Source organism: Psittacula echo (genome assembly GCF_963264785.1).
Source record: "Psittacula echo genome assembly, chromosome: 2".
Lineage (NCBI taxonomy): Eukaryota > Metazoa > Chordata > Aves > Psittaciformes > Psittacidae > Psittacula > Psittacula echo.
This window is the reverse complement of record NC_137737.1, coordinates 72,890,731-72,907,426: the sequence shown is the minus strand read 5'-3', so window position 1 is coordinate 72,907,426 and position 16,696 is coordinate 72,890,731. Positions and strand designations below refer to the sequence as shown.

The 16,696-nt window shown below is 39.2% G+C and overlaps 1 protein-coding gene across 1 annotated transcript in view; it reads left to right on the top strand.

The window, feature by feature from the left end:
• The window catches only part of GMDS (GDP-mannose 4,6-dehydratase), a gene marked incomplete at its 5' end in the record, with an annotated part of 421,709 nt that overhangs the window by 335,437 nt on the left and 69,576 nt on the right, over positions 1–16,696 (top strand). Inside the window, 2 exons of the mRNA XM_080610674.1 lie at positions 2,471–2,589; positions 11,825–11,921. Of these exons, the coding sequence (XP_080466800.1) occupies positions 2,471–2,589; positions 11,825–11,921 (216 nt within the window). The remainder of the gene's footprint in view (positions 1–2,470; positions 2,590–11,824; positions 11,922–16,696) is intronic.

Genomic DNA, 16,696 nt, shown 5'->3' with positions numbered 1-16,696 from the left:
GTTTTACACTAAAGAGAAACTTCCAATGCTATTTTGTATCAATACACAAAAATGTGTAAATATTTTAAATTCTCACTGGATTGGTGAACAGCTCAGCGTAAGCACTTGGGCTAAATCATATCCAACAAATTACAATACTGAGGTGTTTACAAGTGGAGGGGTGGCAAAAAAATATTTTAAGTCTGATCCTATTTCTACGTGGACATATTAGTATTACTTTACAGATGTGCTTAGTAAATAGCAAGTCCTCATGCTAATATTGCATATTCAGTCAACCTACGTGCCATTTGTGGTGGGGGCTGATTCTTACCAACCAGTGAGGTTAGGACATTACATCTCTGTCAGATGTAACTGACACTTCAGTGCTGTCTACACTTCAAACAGAGGTGAGACTTTGAATTCTTTATGTAGAGCAAACATCCAATGTAGTCAGGAGGGGAACAGCTATAAATTCTGACGCTGACTATCTAATCCTGGAAATCTGTATTTACGCAAATAATGTTTGTTGCTTTCAGCTGGGCTGCTTAATGAAAGCTGAAGATCTGTGAAATCGGGGACTAGACTAGGAGAACCAGAACTATCAATTACTTTAGATACTCCTTTTACACTTCTGTGAAGCTGCTACTACTCTGAATCCTGCAGACTTGTCCGGTCATGAAGAAACAGGAGTTGGTGATTTATGGCAACCTCTCAAATCAGCAGGGAAACCCCAATGTTCCAAGAAAGCTCATATGAGAGATACGAGTTAAGACATCTCCTTCCCACAAGAGGAGTTTCATCAGCTAGTTGGGTATTTTTGCGTCATTGTCTAGGATGTTCAACTCTGGAAAGGAAAAATAAAGTTGCTGCCATTGTCCTGCCCAGCAGGTCATATCCCTAAAGCACAATTAATGTCAAGGACTTGCACAGCAGTTTCCCAAAACCCAGGCTTCTATGCACATTCAAGAAGCAAAAAGGTTCAAAAGGAACATCTTAATAAAATCTTGTCAAAACTTTGGAAGATGCATAAAATAATTCCTGGGAAGAAAAATTACTTGCAAATAGAACCATTTAAGTGGAATGTATCACCGTGCTATGCTGGACACTGATTTATTAAGAATATGGAGAGAAAAATTGAATATTTCAGGTGGTATTTACCAAGAGAAACTGAGCTGTCCCAAAGCTTTTATTAATCTGATTTGCAGAGTATCCACTACCATCAAGGGACCTACTAAAGTTGTTTTCTTTAAAGCTGATGTGAAGAGGTCAATGCAAATAGCATTGTGGATTACACTGTGAGAAGATGACAGTCTTTTTTACCATATGGAGAAAAAGTTGAATTATTTTGTTTTCCTTTTCTGGTTATTTATTAAATAAGGATCATGCCATACAGGTATTCCCTATTCCTCTCTAGAGGAAATGAATTGTTTACATAATTTTGATTGATCTAAAGTAATAATTATTCTGTCTGCCTACAGTTCCTAGGCAGTCAAATAGTCCAGTTGCTAGAGCAGTGGCTTGCACATCAAAACCCTGAAATGTACCTGCTATAATACCTCAGACAAGTCACACATCTTTGTATGCCTCTTTTTCCATCTGCTTTCCTGCTTTCATGCTGACTTAGCTGACCAGCCCTCTGAAATGCTCATCCATCATTACTTGTTTGTGGGAGGGGACTTTGTGAAAGATATCACTGTGGGAAGTAAACTTGCCCCCCTGAAATGCAGATATGTTGACAATTATGTGAAGTTTGGCTTCCAAACCTAGTGTAGTTTTTACCATTGTGCAGATGGTTCACTGAAAGAGATCTTTATGGTTGTCTCGCTTTTCCACCAGTGTTTTCTGTGTGTCTGTGTCAAAAGTTTCTGCTATGGTGCTTTGATATGTAACATTCAGCACGTATTCAGCAGGAAAAGCAGATTAATTTTGTCAAATATACTGTTGATTGTTCTTAGTTACCTTTTTAATTGCTTACTCTTAATTAAAATCTCAACTTAGCCAAAACAAATGTGACAGAAGAAAGAGCCAAAGGGACCCATATTTTCCTGATTCAATGCATTTGACATCATTCCATAACAGACAGACAACAGCACTCTGGCCTGAAACATTGCAAAATTTTGTTCTTTTCCCCATATCTGTGTCAATTCATGTAGTGCTTTAAACAAGTGAAGCCATGCTCAAGAGCATTAAACCAAGTCTCAGTGTTTAAAAGTAAACATATTAAAGTCTCCCCTGGAGAAACCCCTGCTATGGAACAAATTGAAAATCAAATACAGCATTGTTTTCTATAATAAGAAATAATTAAACTCATTTTAGAGTTGCAGTGAATTGGTTAATAGCCACTATGTTAAGAAAGTGTTAATTTCCCCATCTTGGGGTATGTGTGTGCATGTGTAGCTATTTCAAAATAAAAAATGCAGTAATATAGTATCATGTACAAAAGAGGCTGCATACATATGCACTGAATCTGACTTACTTTGTCTTTCTGCAGGCCATGTGGCTGATGTTGCAAACAGATGAGCCTGAGGACTTTGTCATAGCCACTGGGGAGGTCCATAGTGTCCGTGAATTTGTGGAGAAGTCATTTAAGCACATCGGGAAAACCATTGTGTAAGTATGAATGTGAGATAGCAGCCATGGGTTGAACAGTTCCAGCCTGTTTTGTTTGCTATGTTAGAGTATTGTCTATTTACATTCTTTTTTTCCCCTCACTTTCTAATTTGTAAAATTTCTGGCATGAATGACTGCCCCAGCAGATATGTCTAGTGTTGTCCTCTAGATCATAAGAAAAAACATGTGGGTGTATACATCTTAATTTTTTATTCCAAGTCTTCATTCTCTGTTCTCCCATTCATCTTCCATCTCGCGCAACAAATGCCCCACCAAGGATATTAGTACCATGACGCTGTTCATCGCACTGCTGCAAAAAGGGGTTTTCTGCCTGATTCTCTATTTTGTGCCTTCACATCCCCACAGTCCTGCTCCCATCCTCTGCAATCTCAAGAGGTGACACCTGCCAACCCTGTTCTTTGTACATGACAGCCCATCAGCCACACCACAAGGATTATGTAGCAACCCACTCTACATTCCTATTAGCTCTTCTACTACTAAGCCATAAAAATGTTGAGCAGTGGGTGCAGAATGTTTACAATACATATTCCACATAGTTTGATTGAAAATACAAAGGCCATATAATAAAACCAGGATGGCTTGGTGAGCACTTTCTGTAATTTATATTTTTATTGTTTATTCTTTTTTCAATTTCCCTCCTTCTGTATCTTCTCCGGGCCCCATGCATCAACATACCAATCTCAGCTGGAAAAGGGAGAGGAAAGCCACAGGCTCTTCCATGACGCTAGAGCCAGGGCTGTTCCTCGGGCCATCAAAGTCACTTGTGCAGCTGGTGAACTTTTGACAGGGCCAGTAAGTTTTAGTTGGGAACAAAAACTTGACAAGTTCAATAAATATGCAGAAGTGCACAGATATATACAATATTATTTGAACAGCCAGTGGGTGGCTGGGGAGGTAATAATACTTTCTCCTCAATGAGCTTTTAGTCTGGTTTCAATTTTTGGCATTAACTTCCAGAAAAAATTCTGATGGGGGAGAAAGGGACTGTATAAATGGAATTTCTAGCCCAAAAGCTCAATTTTGGGAATAAGTTTCTCTTCATATTTTTAGCATCTCTTGTTAGTGAGATGTCTCTGTATGGTCACACATTGTCCCATATGCCTTAGCAGTAGTGAGGTTTGACAGAGTATAGGAGAGGTAGTAGGAGCTCTAGTAATTGCTTTGTCTTTCTTATTTTCCCAACTTTTATTATAGTTTTGCTTCTTGTGTTTATAAGTTAATTCTCCTTAGTAAGCATTGATATGAATATGCTGTGAATTCAGTTGCTCAATATAATTAAGAATTCTTGTGATGTGAGAACTATTTTGTCTCTATTGTTTGCAAAAGCAAGAACAACTTCTTTTTTTTCTTTTTAATTTTGATTACCTAATATTAGAAACTGAAACCTATAGTTCAGTACCTAGCTGAATGTCTCTATTTGGAGATGTTCCAAACATAGTAGTTTCTTTTTATGTCAATAAATTTATCCATTAGTTTAAAATTAAACTCCCTGCTTTGGTGCTGGCCTAAGAAGTCTCAGCATTTCCCAAGACTGACAAATCAGCATGTATCTTTTCAGAAGGCAGATTAAACCCTTGAGAAAACCTAAAGAAAAGAACAACTACTACACAAATAAAAATAAAAGTACTTTTATGAATAGCTTCTGTTATAAAGAGGATATTAAAAGGTTTACTTTAGATTTAGTTGGTCCTAACACAAAAAATTTTGTGTCCCATTTGTTTATTTTTTTGCTCATATATGGCTCCATATGGTGGACTGCATATCATTCATGTTGGCAATTAATGCAGACAGTGTTTGAATTGAATCGATCAGTCACAAGTTTCTCTCTCAGGGAAACTTTGGAGTATAAGTCCAAGTGATGAGATAGGGCAGGTATTTTGTGTGTACAAAGGCAGATTTGTTTGGTTTTTTTTTTTTTACTGATCAATAGAAGTAATTTTCAAAAATAATATGAGAATCCACATGACATCTAATGACATGAATTTTCAGGAACCTAAATCACTTTAGAAACGGGGCTTGAGCTGCTAATCCCCATGGCTCTTCTGAAATTTTTCTTCACTGTCAAGAAGGTATTAATTCCTTAAGCCATTCACGGGTGATACATAAATAGCTATTCATATGGCAACTGAGGTGACAATTTAGGTACTAATGATAATTGTATTGCTGATCTTTTTGACAGTGGTGTAATTCTGATCATTTTGAGTATAGTTTAGCCAGATAAATCAGCCATTTGTTTCCCCCTGCTCTCAGGGTGGGGGTATACTCACCACAAACCCACTACTCATCCCGTAGCCATCATTCATCTTTCAAACTGCACTAGATATAAAATATTTCTCAGAATTTTGAAGGTTTTGTTGAGAGCCTCCATAATTTTTCTGGGTGTCAGCTGGCCCATGCTCACAGTCACTCTCTTCTTACCCTCATTGCTTTCTTGACTGTCTGGCTGGTAACCTCTCATTCTTCGAAAACCCCAAGGATTTTCTATTCCCACCTCTTTCAGTTTGAATATATATTCTTCAGGGAGTAGCCTGGCAGCAAAATCCTCCCTTTTAGCATTGTGGAACCCACTGGTGAGTCCTATTGATCTGTTTCTTCACCATTTATGAGGCACCTAAGAACCAGCACACCAGAGTGCAATTACTAAATGAGTTTCTCTGAGTCTGGCTACTTTCTGCCTACGTCCCTTCCTCAAAGTTTGGTTTGCTTGTTTGGTTGCTTGGGGTCATTTGGTTTGGTTTCAGGGTTGCAGGTATTACAAAATTTTGCAGTCTGAAAAACTTACCTGGGAAATTTCCAGCAGCCCTTTCCAGTATTTTAAGTGATGGCATGGCTTCCCAGTATTGTTGTACAATGCACATTTCAAAATTGGTGGAATGATGGAGTAAATGGCCAGGAAGAATGAGCAGTTGGCAGAGCTCATAGCACATCTGAGAATACAGCAAACATGTGCAGGGGCTCTTAACCACCCCTGCTTTCTCTTTTGGCAGGAAAAGTTGCAAATTTAACAGTCTTAGCTGTCATATCTTGATATTGCAGTAGAGAACAGGAAGAAAAGCAGTTCTGCTGCCCTATCGAACAACTATATATATATATATTTGTTTGTTTGTTTGTTTTCCTAGCAATTCACATTAACTTATACAGCTGAAAATCCAGGAGTGCCTAAAAAGTCTTTCCAAGAAGATAACATAATACTCTATCATAGCCAGTCATTAGCACATGTCAGGACTATGTCTTCTAGCCAAAATAAGAGAGAGAAACTCTACTGCATTTTTGAAACTAATGAAATGTACAGCTGCAATAAGACTGATTCTGTCTCTGAAATTGACTGTAAAGTGTACACAGAAGTTGATCTACCTTGTGTGGGTTTTTTCTTCTAATATTTCTTTTTCAAGGAAAAAAATTCAAATTGTATTTATATAGTCCTCTGAATCACTCAAATTCAGTTCTTTGTGCTAACAGGAAAGCCTCGGAGCTACAAATATTTTCCCCCTGTAAGGATTACACTTTTTTCTTTTACTTTCCCTTCTACTTATTGCTAATTAAGTACTACTTGGGGGAAACACTTCCCACCTATAATTTGAACTACAGCAGGGTAAACGAAACAGGCGAACGCTTGTCTTGACTAATTTTCTGTCATTAATCTTATTAAATTAGAACAGGATTGCAAAGATAGCCTGAAACCACTGCATCACTCAGAGTTCTTTGCAGAGTGCTACAAAGGCTGCTGTCTGCAAATGTGGAAAGAAAAGAGAAAAAAAAAAAAAAAACAAAAAAAAAAAACCAAAAAAAAAAACCGAAAAGAATAAAAAAGTTCAAGCAGTGGAAAGATTTATTGTGGTTTTATTAATCTAAAAATACATGCACATTTGTTACAGAAATATTCATTGCTTCCAGGATCAGAATTAATTCAGTAAAAATGAATATTTTACTCTAGTCATTTGGCTCTACATACAAATTTTATCTTAACTGACATGCCAGTTGGTCTTATAAAAGATCACCCTAAAAAGGGGAAGTTTACAGATAAGGTATAAGGTCTAATGAGGTGAACTACTAGCAGAAGTGGAGAAGTGGCCTCTTCAGTGACAGCGAAGTCTGAACTGAGATTGAATTGAGGAAGGAGGGCTTTACTGGTTTGTTGCGGGGGGTTTTTTTCCCTTTACCTTAAAATGTAAGGTTGGGTTACAGAAACACAAGAAATTTGAAACATTGCTCTTAAGAATGGAAAGCCAACAATATATTAGTAATGGTGCTGGGGGAATGTGGAAGGGGAGCCATCAAAAGTCATCATCAAAACAGCTGATGTTTCCAGATCTGGCCTTTGCCCACCAAAAAATTGCTGGCTGGCCAGTGCTGTGTGTTGTATTTAACAGCTTAAGAAAATCAGAAGCTTTCAGATGAGGAGGAAGGGAACAGAATCTCATACAGAAATAGGAGGCATTTTGAAGAGTGATAGTTGCAAGGAACCCAGCCAGGTCGGTGAAGAATGCTGGCCTGGATGAACCCACACGAGCGAGGGCCCTCACCTAGGACTGCACCACTTCTTTCAGCATTCTCACTGTAGAACATATGTTTTAGGAGGCATTTAACCCACCTCAGCTGCAGAATTAACTCTTACAGCTGAGCATTCCTTTATTACTTTCTTATTGATACAAGGTTTTATCTGTAGGCAGAGCTAATGACTGTTTCAGAATTCAAATTAAGGTTTGAAGACTGTAACAATTTAGTTATCGGATTTCATACATCATAAGAAGTATGAGAGTTTCTCTAAGGAAGACTGAGTGAGAATTAAATGTGGTGTTTCACTGGAAATTCTACAAATTCCAACACCACCACCCCCCCCAAATGAAATGAAAACAATTCTCACAAATGCAATTTGGAAAGATATCTGATTTCAGGTCAGCTGGACTGGTTTGTCTGTCTTCTAACCTCGTTTTTAAAAAAGAATAACTTGAAAAGAATTTTTAAACACATTCCGGAGGAAAAAAGAAAAAAGCTCTGAAAATGTCAAAGCATCTTTTTTAGATATTATTAATAGAATTCTGTTTCAGCTTGACAGTAATGGAACTCACTTGAAACTAGAACTTTTCTTTCCAGATTGTTTTGATTTTCACAGAAGCATTAATATTCTTTGAGAAAACATTTTCTTCTCAACAGAAACTTACAGTTTGGAGTAAATGGACAAGAGCTTCAGAAGATTTAAAATTAATTGAAAAAAAAGAAAAAGAAAAAAGGAGCCTAGCATGTATTCTTTTTTAAAATGTCATAATGTGGGGAATAACAATTTAAATTTTAGAAACTTGAGGTTGACAGTGCTGGGAATATAAGAACAACAGCAGCATTGTTTTTACCATGTTCCTTAAGTGAACAAACACTGAAGACCTTATTCATCAGAGCATTTGAAAAAAATTTTAAGTACATCCCTCTGTGATAGCATACTTGTTCTTTAGATTTAAGCGTAAGATTGTGGTTAAGCAATCCCTATATCCTTGACTGCTTTGATGCATCAGAGCTGGTGGCAAGTTTGGTGGTTGAGCTGGTGGCCAATGAAGAGTCCTATTTAAAGCTTCCCTACAAAATATCACTTGCAAAAGACATTAATGGCCTGTTACATAGTGTCAGTTTTGCTGTTTATAAAGGGCCAGGACAGAATGAAGTGCTTTGGCTTAATTGTGTGTGTACCAGCAATCAGGTCATAGATCTGAGAAATCTGCACAAATGGTATCTGGTGTTAGCTGTGGAAGAAGACCATAATTTTCATGAAATCTTATTTTTAATTCATTTATTTTTCATTTTCAAATGTGAAAACATTTTAAATTGACATGTATTTGATTTTAAAAGTGTACATGATAGTTTCATTTTCTATAAAGAGGCTGAGCAGCTGTAGCTACCGGTGAGTTTTGAGTATTTTTTTAAATGCTATCAGTTCTGTTTCTGTGTAGAAATCAACAAGGAGAAGAAAAGCATATACTTGTTCAGTTTATCTGTGCTTTTGTGAAAGGTTTCATTTTTTGGTTGATTTCTTCACATCAAAAATATATATACTTTTCCTTGTTTGCTTCTAAGTTACAGCTATTCAGACCATTTGGTCCACTGCAGTGCTTTTCCCACCCCCTCTCAATTATTCTGGCTCCCCTGTGTCCTTCCCTGCCCATCCCTCACCCCACTGCATGGGTACCCCAGCTCTTCACCCTCAGAAAATCCTCTGTATCTGTGGATGTTTTTATAGCTGGAAGCTTACTGTGTTACTGACTAGTTATAGGAAATTAAAAAGAATTGGAATTTCCAGATTTGAAGAGGCAAAGGAGCATTCATCACTGCTGATAATAAGCATTGTAACAGTAGTGATCTGCAGATACGGAATTAGCCTTAAATTAAATGCAGTCCATTCCTCTACAAATCCAGAGTGTAAAAGTTCTTGCAGTGAAGAACATTTTAAGTAAGTAAACTTGCACATGCATCTAAAATGTGATTAATTTTGTTTATGGAAATTTCTGAGGTAGGTAATAGTAGTGGTATCCACCGGAGCTGACCATGACTACTGTCCTAAGCAATTCGAAAGCAACCATCTCCAACAGTGAGGCACTTGTTGTGTAAACGTAGAGGCAGAGGGCATCAAACCCACTTTGTCAGTAGCAGGCTTGTGGTCTCATACATCCTTCTCTGAGTGCAGAGCATTCTGGCTATGCCCATGAGGGCATCCCATCCTTTACTCAGTGTGAAGCTTCCCAGAGTGGGGCAAGCGATGGTGTTGCTGTAGAAGCTTGTTGCCTGCAGGCTGTAGGACCAGTTTTTTGTGAAAAGACTACACAAGGCCAGCAGGCACCTGCCTGGGAGCCCTGGGCTTTGACACAGGTGGGAGTCGGGGATCCACTCCCCAACCTCTACAAATTTAGCCCAGTCCTGATTAGCCAAACTTTCTTTAGCCAAGGATCCTTCACATTTCCCCCAAGTGACACAAGGCTATTTTCTTGCCTACTTGGGTGTCCACCCTGAGGAAGAGAAAGCTGGATAGTCCTTGTGGCTTGAGCTCTCTAAAACCACAGCAATGTGAGCATTCCTCATGCATCTTCCATCATGCTCATGCTCCAGGATAACCTGGCAGTTAACAATTCTGATTGCAACTTGACTATAAACTAAGGAGGGTTTCGTAGTTTTTTTTCCCTTCCTTGTGGTTAGAGGAAGAGGGAAGGAGGAGTTGGTTCGCTAAATGGATGTCTTGCTCCTGGTGTCAGGCTGGCCCCTATGCAATCCCTTTTATCAGCAGTATGGTGTCCCCAGCTGTGAGGGCCGAGGTGCCAGGAGTAATTAGAAGTGTGGCTATCACATGCTACTTTGTTCACAATGTGAAGTACTTCTTTTTCCTTGTGAACTTTTCACATTACTGGGCTGAACAGAACGGGTGGAGATTTCTTCTTAAGCTATTTCTATTGTTATATAACTTGATAGAAACATTAAGTGAGTCTTTATTGGCTCAGCCAAGCCTTCTGGAGCCTGTTGGGTGTTAAATGGGGTTCTCTGCTCAGTGACCTCCAACAACAACTGACGTCTCCTGATCTAAGCGCTTCCTGTTGTTTTACTGGTGACGGTTAGTTTTCTATTAAGCTCATTTGAGTCCTGCACATTTTTACCCTCTGCCCTTTAAAGGGAGGGACTAATGTTAGTTTTGGCTTCTGAATGAAAACTTTGCAGTTCAGGCTTCAAACAGAGCAACTGCAAAAAGAAAGAAAGAAAATTTAAATTATAAATCATCTTTAGCATCATGGCTTGACTGTTAGCAGCTGACTTCACTGTGGCTATTATCTGTTGGAAATTATTTCAGTGTGAAGTGTTCCCAGTACCAAGCATCCTAAAGGCTTGCTAGTCATCCAAAAGCCATGAGTTGTGCTTTAAAAAATGGTGGGATTAAAAACCTACTAATAATGCATATTTGGTATTTCCTTCTGCCTTTCAGTGTTTTAACCTTCATTGGTACACAGAGGTCACATTTTCAGACTTTCCTCTTTAGCCCTCAGGGCTAGAAACTCAAAAAATGAAGGCTGAGATTGTCAAAGAATTAAAGTCTTCTAGAATCTTTGGGGGGTGGAGAGAGCAGGGGAGCAAGAAGTCAAACCTGTGACAAAATCTCAAGAGCTAGCAGTACAGTTAGTAAGTGAGAGGCAAGGGGTGCTTTTCTTTCACCGCTGGCAACTGAGGCTAAATAGCCTAAATCACAGTGCTGATTTAAATGACGTAGATTCTACTTAAACACAAAAAAAGTAAAGGACTTCATCGCTACACGCTTTTGTGGCAAGCTGTTTCAGAGCCTTGTGATATATACTTAGAGGTAAAAAGCAAAGAGAGGATAGAGTTTCAATCATAACTCTGGATTTTATGCATTCAATGGATTACGTTTGATGCACACATGTACATTCCTACATGTGTCATCTGAACTGTTTGTTTTAAAAGGAAGCGTTGTCCTCAGGCTACTAGGCTGGCCTTTCCAAAGGCAGAGCTAGTTACCCACCAAACTGTTCCTCTCCTGCTGCTCCCAAAATTTTAGACCAGGACAGTTGCTAACAAAATAGATCACATAAATGACAGCAAATTGCAGGCCATTCAACACATATTAAACTAGTTTGGACAAAGTAGCTGGCTTTCAGCTCACAGGTAGTGAGTACTGTTTACAGTACAGGTATGTGAAGTGCCATGTTGAGCTAGAACTGAACACTCAAGAACTGATTTTGTTTTGGTTTTCCTAGTTAAGTACAAATTAAATTATGCAGCTTAATGCTGTTCAAACAGAGCTTCATGTCCATAAAATTAACAGATTAAAGAGTTCCTGAAAGTATTGGCCAAAATACAAGAATTAAAAATATTTTAAGAAAACAACTTTGAGCCAATCCACAAATGAAAATCCTCACTGTCATATTTATTTGCAGATACATGAGACATTTGAAATCAGGACATTTTATTTTCCCCTAGCATTATGTATTTAATTTGGAAGTCCTGCATTTGAGACCTTCCACTGAATCAAAAACCAAAACAAAGAGACTTCAAAAGCCATTGTTGCTCCATTCAAGTCTAAACTCTGCCTTTGTTCCTATAGCTAATGAGTTTAGACTGTCCTGCAGGGAGAATTGACACCAGCCTCAAGTAAATGAAAGCAGGCCAAATGTTGGTAAGATCAGAGCACTAAAGTAATTATGGGTTCATTAAATGTTTATCTTCTTTACAGGTGGGAAGGGAAGAATGAAAATGAAGTAGGACGATGCAAAGAGACTGGCAAGATCCATGTGACAGTCAATCACAAGTACTACAGGCCAACTGAAGTGGTAAGAAAATGCCTCTCTCAGCTTTGCAAATGAATAATCCAATCACTCAGCCAATAAATTGCTGCATTTGGCCAGCAGTCTGTGAAAACGGCTTAATTGCGCTCCTGCTGCCAGCTTTTAAAGCTTTAAATTAGCCTGCTTGTTGGCCCCCTCACAGCCAGCTCCCTGGGAACAAGCAGGCAGGCAGGCAGGCAGGCAGGCAAGCAAGCGAGCAAGCAAGCAGGCAGGCAAGCAAGCAAGCAGGCAGGCAGGAAGGCAGGCAGGCAGGCAAGCAGGCAGCACTGCCCAGGCAGAGCTGGTTTGCCCTGTCACAGAGACATGACTCTGCCTCAGTCACCCTCTCTGAACGGCAGAGGGGATTCTTAGGGGATGAAACATCATCTTCTGGGAAACAAAGTGTAAAACAACTTCTTGTTCCTTCTGGTCTCGAATGGATATGTGGTCATCTCTCCTCCAGCTGCAAAAAGGGAAAGCAGAGGAAGATGGGTACTAATAGGCTTGATTTTTAAAGTGTCTGTGTCTTCATGACAGTGTTTCAACTCCAGACCATGAGCATCCACTGTTCAGCTTAGGTCTTTGTAGCTGTGGTTACCCATTTTAGAAATGCATGTGTGCTTTGTTTTCTTGGGTGCTTTGCCCGCAGGACCAAGCCACTAACCCCTGTGCTCAAATGTCAATGAGCGTGCTGGGAGAGGAAAAAAAAAAAAACACCAAAAAAGCCCGATAAAACCCACCAAAATAAAACATACCCTAGTATTCCCAAGTCAGGCAGGATGGTAGCAGTACACAGAGACGATGCAGGACACAGGACAGAGCCTGGTTTCTGGACACGGGGAACAATAGCCCCAGTTGTACGTTGTGGGAGTGGGTGTGCTCAGGAAAGGATGTTCTCATCTCCTGGGGTGGGGGATACCAGTCCCACTGGCTGCTGACATAGCATTGGCTATCAGTTCATCTATTCAGAAGCACTGGCTTCAGCTGCCTGATTCAAGCAAGGTGTGACAAGAACATGTTTGTCTTGACACAGATTGCAGGGTGGGAGTAGGGAGTTGCATGTGTGGAAGTGGACATGGGTTCTAAAGTGGAAATTCAAGGGGGGAAATAGACTTTCATGTTATGCATAAAAGGGCTGGGCCCTGTATCAGAATCAAACACTAGGAAGTCATTAAGAGCTGTCCGTCATTCTGGCTTTGGTAAGGTGTCAAGATGATAAGGAGGACACAGAGACAAAAGGACTTGCCAAACAGGAAAAGGACACTTGACCCAACAAGTCTGTGCTTTGTGAGACCCACTTTCCTGCTTTGTCATACCTCTTACTAACAAGTACATATTCACTCCTCAAAATTTGTGGGTAGTACGTAGCTATTCTGAAACCCTCATTGTAGTTCCACCTTATTCATGTGCTCAGACATTTTCAGCTGAAATAGTGAATCTGATGTTTATCTGAAATGATCTGGTCTGTCATAGGCCACCTTCCCTTGGGCTCCATCTCTGTCTTCCATTGCCCCTATCTTGCTTTGTGTTTAACACAGTCCCTACTTGGATCCTTTGGAACCCAAGAAGGCCATGAAGCTGCTCAAGCATGATCCAGGTAGAAGCACAAAATGGGGTTAGAAGTACCTTTGTCTTAAGAAACATGCAGATGAACTGTGAGCAAATTCCTCTATGAAAAGATATGGCACCTACTTGCTGCAATGAGAGTTTCCTTTTTAAAGTATCTTGGGATGGGTAACCAGAATGACTTTTATTTTTTTTTTTAATTCTGTTTTTAATTCCTTTTCCTCACTCCTTGCCTCCTTCAATTCCAAAGGCAGGCAAACTTCAGTGTGTTTCAGTCAGGGAATCACATCTGTGCAATTCCAAAATACCAGATCAAAATCCAATCTATTGCAAGAAAGCGAGGAAAAGCAATGACAGAACTGAAACAGACTCACAGCATGTGTCCCCTCCCACCACCCTCACTAAGACCACTGAAGGCAGGAAAACCTCAGGCTGACATTTTGGAAGGAGGCTTAGCCAGATCAGTTAGTAGGAATTCTGCCTGTTGAATCTCGGCTAACACAGAAAATCTGATGTTCAGATACTCATGTCTTCTTTGGAAACGTTTCTGTCTGTCTGTTTGTCTAAAATTAAACACGGTATTCTGAAAAGTGAAAATAAATATCATCTAATCTTGTCTACAGTCAGTTCTGACAGTGCCAATACATTTATTTGAAAACACATTTGTTTTCTTCAGTTAGTGATCCCTAGGGTCAAGGCCTCCCATTGAAAAGCTTAGCTGTACTGAAGAAGAAACCTTGAAATGTGAGACTGTCTTCTGGTCTAACTAAGTAGACCCTTTGCATGCCTTGACTCTAAATCTCTTCACTCTACTTTTGACTGCTTTGGGGCCCCCTGATAGTTACTGGGTTTGGGAATTGTTCCTGCTAATGCTTCTAATGCATGTCTCTCTTCTTCCCTCCCTGCATCTTGCCAAGCGCAAGCCAATCGGTACTATTTCTTTCAGCTTCTATTGAATTCCTATCAATATCTTTTCTGACCCTTTTTTAATCGTACTTGGAGACTCTAGCCTGCTGCAAGGACTGGGGAGAAATCATTACTTCTGTCTTTCTTAAAATGAGCAGTTTTGCACAGGAGCTTCATGACAAGTTCGCTAAAAAGCAAACTGCTGAACTTGATACATTGTGAAAGATGCTTTCATACATTGTGCACGCTTTTTTAGCACATGGCTAGTAAGGTCATACTTTATACTCATTTGCTACCCTCAGGATAGAAAGATAAGTTTCTACTACAGTTTAATCAGCTGTAAAATGTAGATACTTCAGAAATCATCTCACTAGTCTTTTCTATTTTTGGTGCAATCAGAACATTCATGTTGTAGGTAGGCTACTTATCTATACTTGGATTTAAATAATCTATTTGGTATTCACAATAAATTATATGAGAATTAATTTTAAATTTCTTTTAAAAGTTAAAACTGAAATTCAATGAAACACCTCAGTTGGTTGGAAACAAGCAGCCCTGCAGCACAGGATGTCAGAAATACCAGGTCTCCCAACCCCTGAAGTTGGGTAATTTTTGGAGAATTAGGGCCCATCTTTAATTTTCTTATCTTTCAACAAGATAATTACTATTCATTTGTATGCAGAAATTTCCCTCTAAGAATTGCACAATTGCTTCTAATCAAATTTTGCCTGTTAAGGTGTTTGAGTAAAATTACCTCTATTATTTTTGCATGTAGATATTAAGCTAACAGTTCTACAGGAACTTGCTTCATTTCATTGCCCTTTCCTGCAGCAATGAAGATTAACTCCAGGTCTCACTGGTCTGTCCTATCACCAAAGAAATTAAGATGTATATATCTCTCAGTTAGGAGTTTATATTACTTTTTAAAAGGAACAAAAAAAATCTTTCAACCATACCTAAATACTGTTTTTTCTCTGAATCTAATGCTCTGCATGTGTTGCAGAGAATTCTTCCCCTTGCTTCCCACCTGTTTCTGTAGTTGTCATACAGCCTAGGATAGGAACTGAGGGTTGTGTTCATGCATCACATTTGCTGTGGGCTGGTGTGGCTGTAGCTCTGAGGATGTACATATATCAATGCAAATTTCCTTCCTTTAAGCAAGCCCTGGAAACTCTATCAGAATGTGATGCTAATATTTAAGCCTTCATCTGGCCTCTTATTATTCTTCAAAGAAAAAAGGGCATGCTAACTTCTTCCTTTTGTTATATGCCTTAAGCAATTAAACATTTTTCTCCCAGGTCTTTCTAGCACTGATATAAATTAAACTCCATGTAATGGTTAGGAGGAAAAATTTATGACAGTGTAAAAAAATTACTCATTCCTCATGGAATTATTTCTTTAAAAGTGCTCTTTCTAACTCCTGAGAAGTTCTGTATCCCTCCCAAATTATTGTTTATTGTATCTAAAGTATCTGCAGATATTTGTATCTACAGATAATTGTATTGAAATTATCTACATGGATGATTGGATGGATGGATAGATGGATAGGTAGATAGATAGATAGATAGATAGATAGATAGATGGATGAAGATGACATTTCCCAAATTTTCTGTGTGACACCTACACTAAACTTTACATCTTTACTTATAGAATCATAGAATCATAGAATAGTTAGGGTTGGAAAGGACCTTAAGATCATCTAGTTCCAACCCCCCTGCCATGGGCAGGGACACCTCACACTAAACCATGTCACCCAAGGCTCTGTCCAACCTGGCCTTGAACACTACCAGGGATGGAGCATTCACAGCTTCCTTGGGCAACCCATTCCAGTGACTCACCACCCTTAAAGTAAAGAACTTCCTCCTTATATCCTCACATCCTGCACTTAACTGAATTTGCCTCAGTTGCCCTTTTTCTCCTTGGAATTAAGAAGGATGGCTTTAAATTTCAGTCTTTTCAGATGTTTTTTGAAAATTCAGCTCTATGTTTCCCATGTTTCATAGGATTCCAGCTAAAATTCCTTGGGGCATATCACGTTCTCCCGAAGTCAGCTTTCTTAAAGTCGAAAACATTTCTGAATTCCTCTAAGTGTTCCTGGCCTAAAGAGGATTTAGAGTCTAATGAAAACATGATCACAAAACCCTCAATGCCCCACACTTCCACTTCAGGTTTCATACAAGCTTCATTTCCTACTTTCAAGTTCAGAGCTGCCTGTGACTGTAAGCTGTTCAGATGTCTGCATGAGGAAACATGTGCTTCCCTTCCTCAAGAACCTTTTTGCTCATCAATGTCAATATGTGGCCTGTATT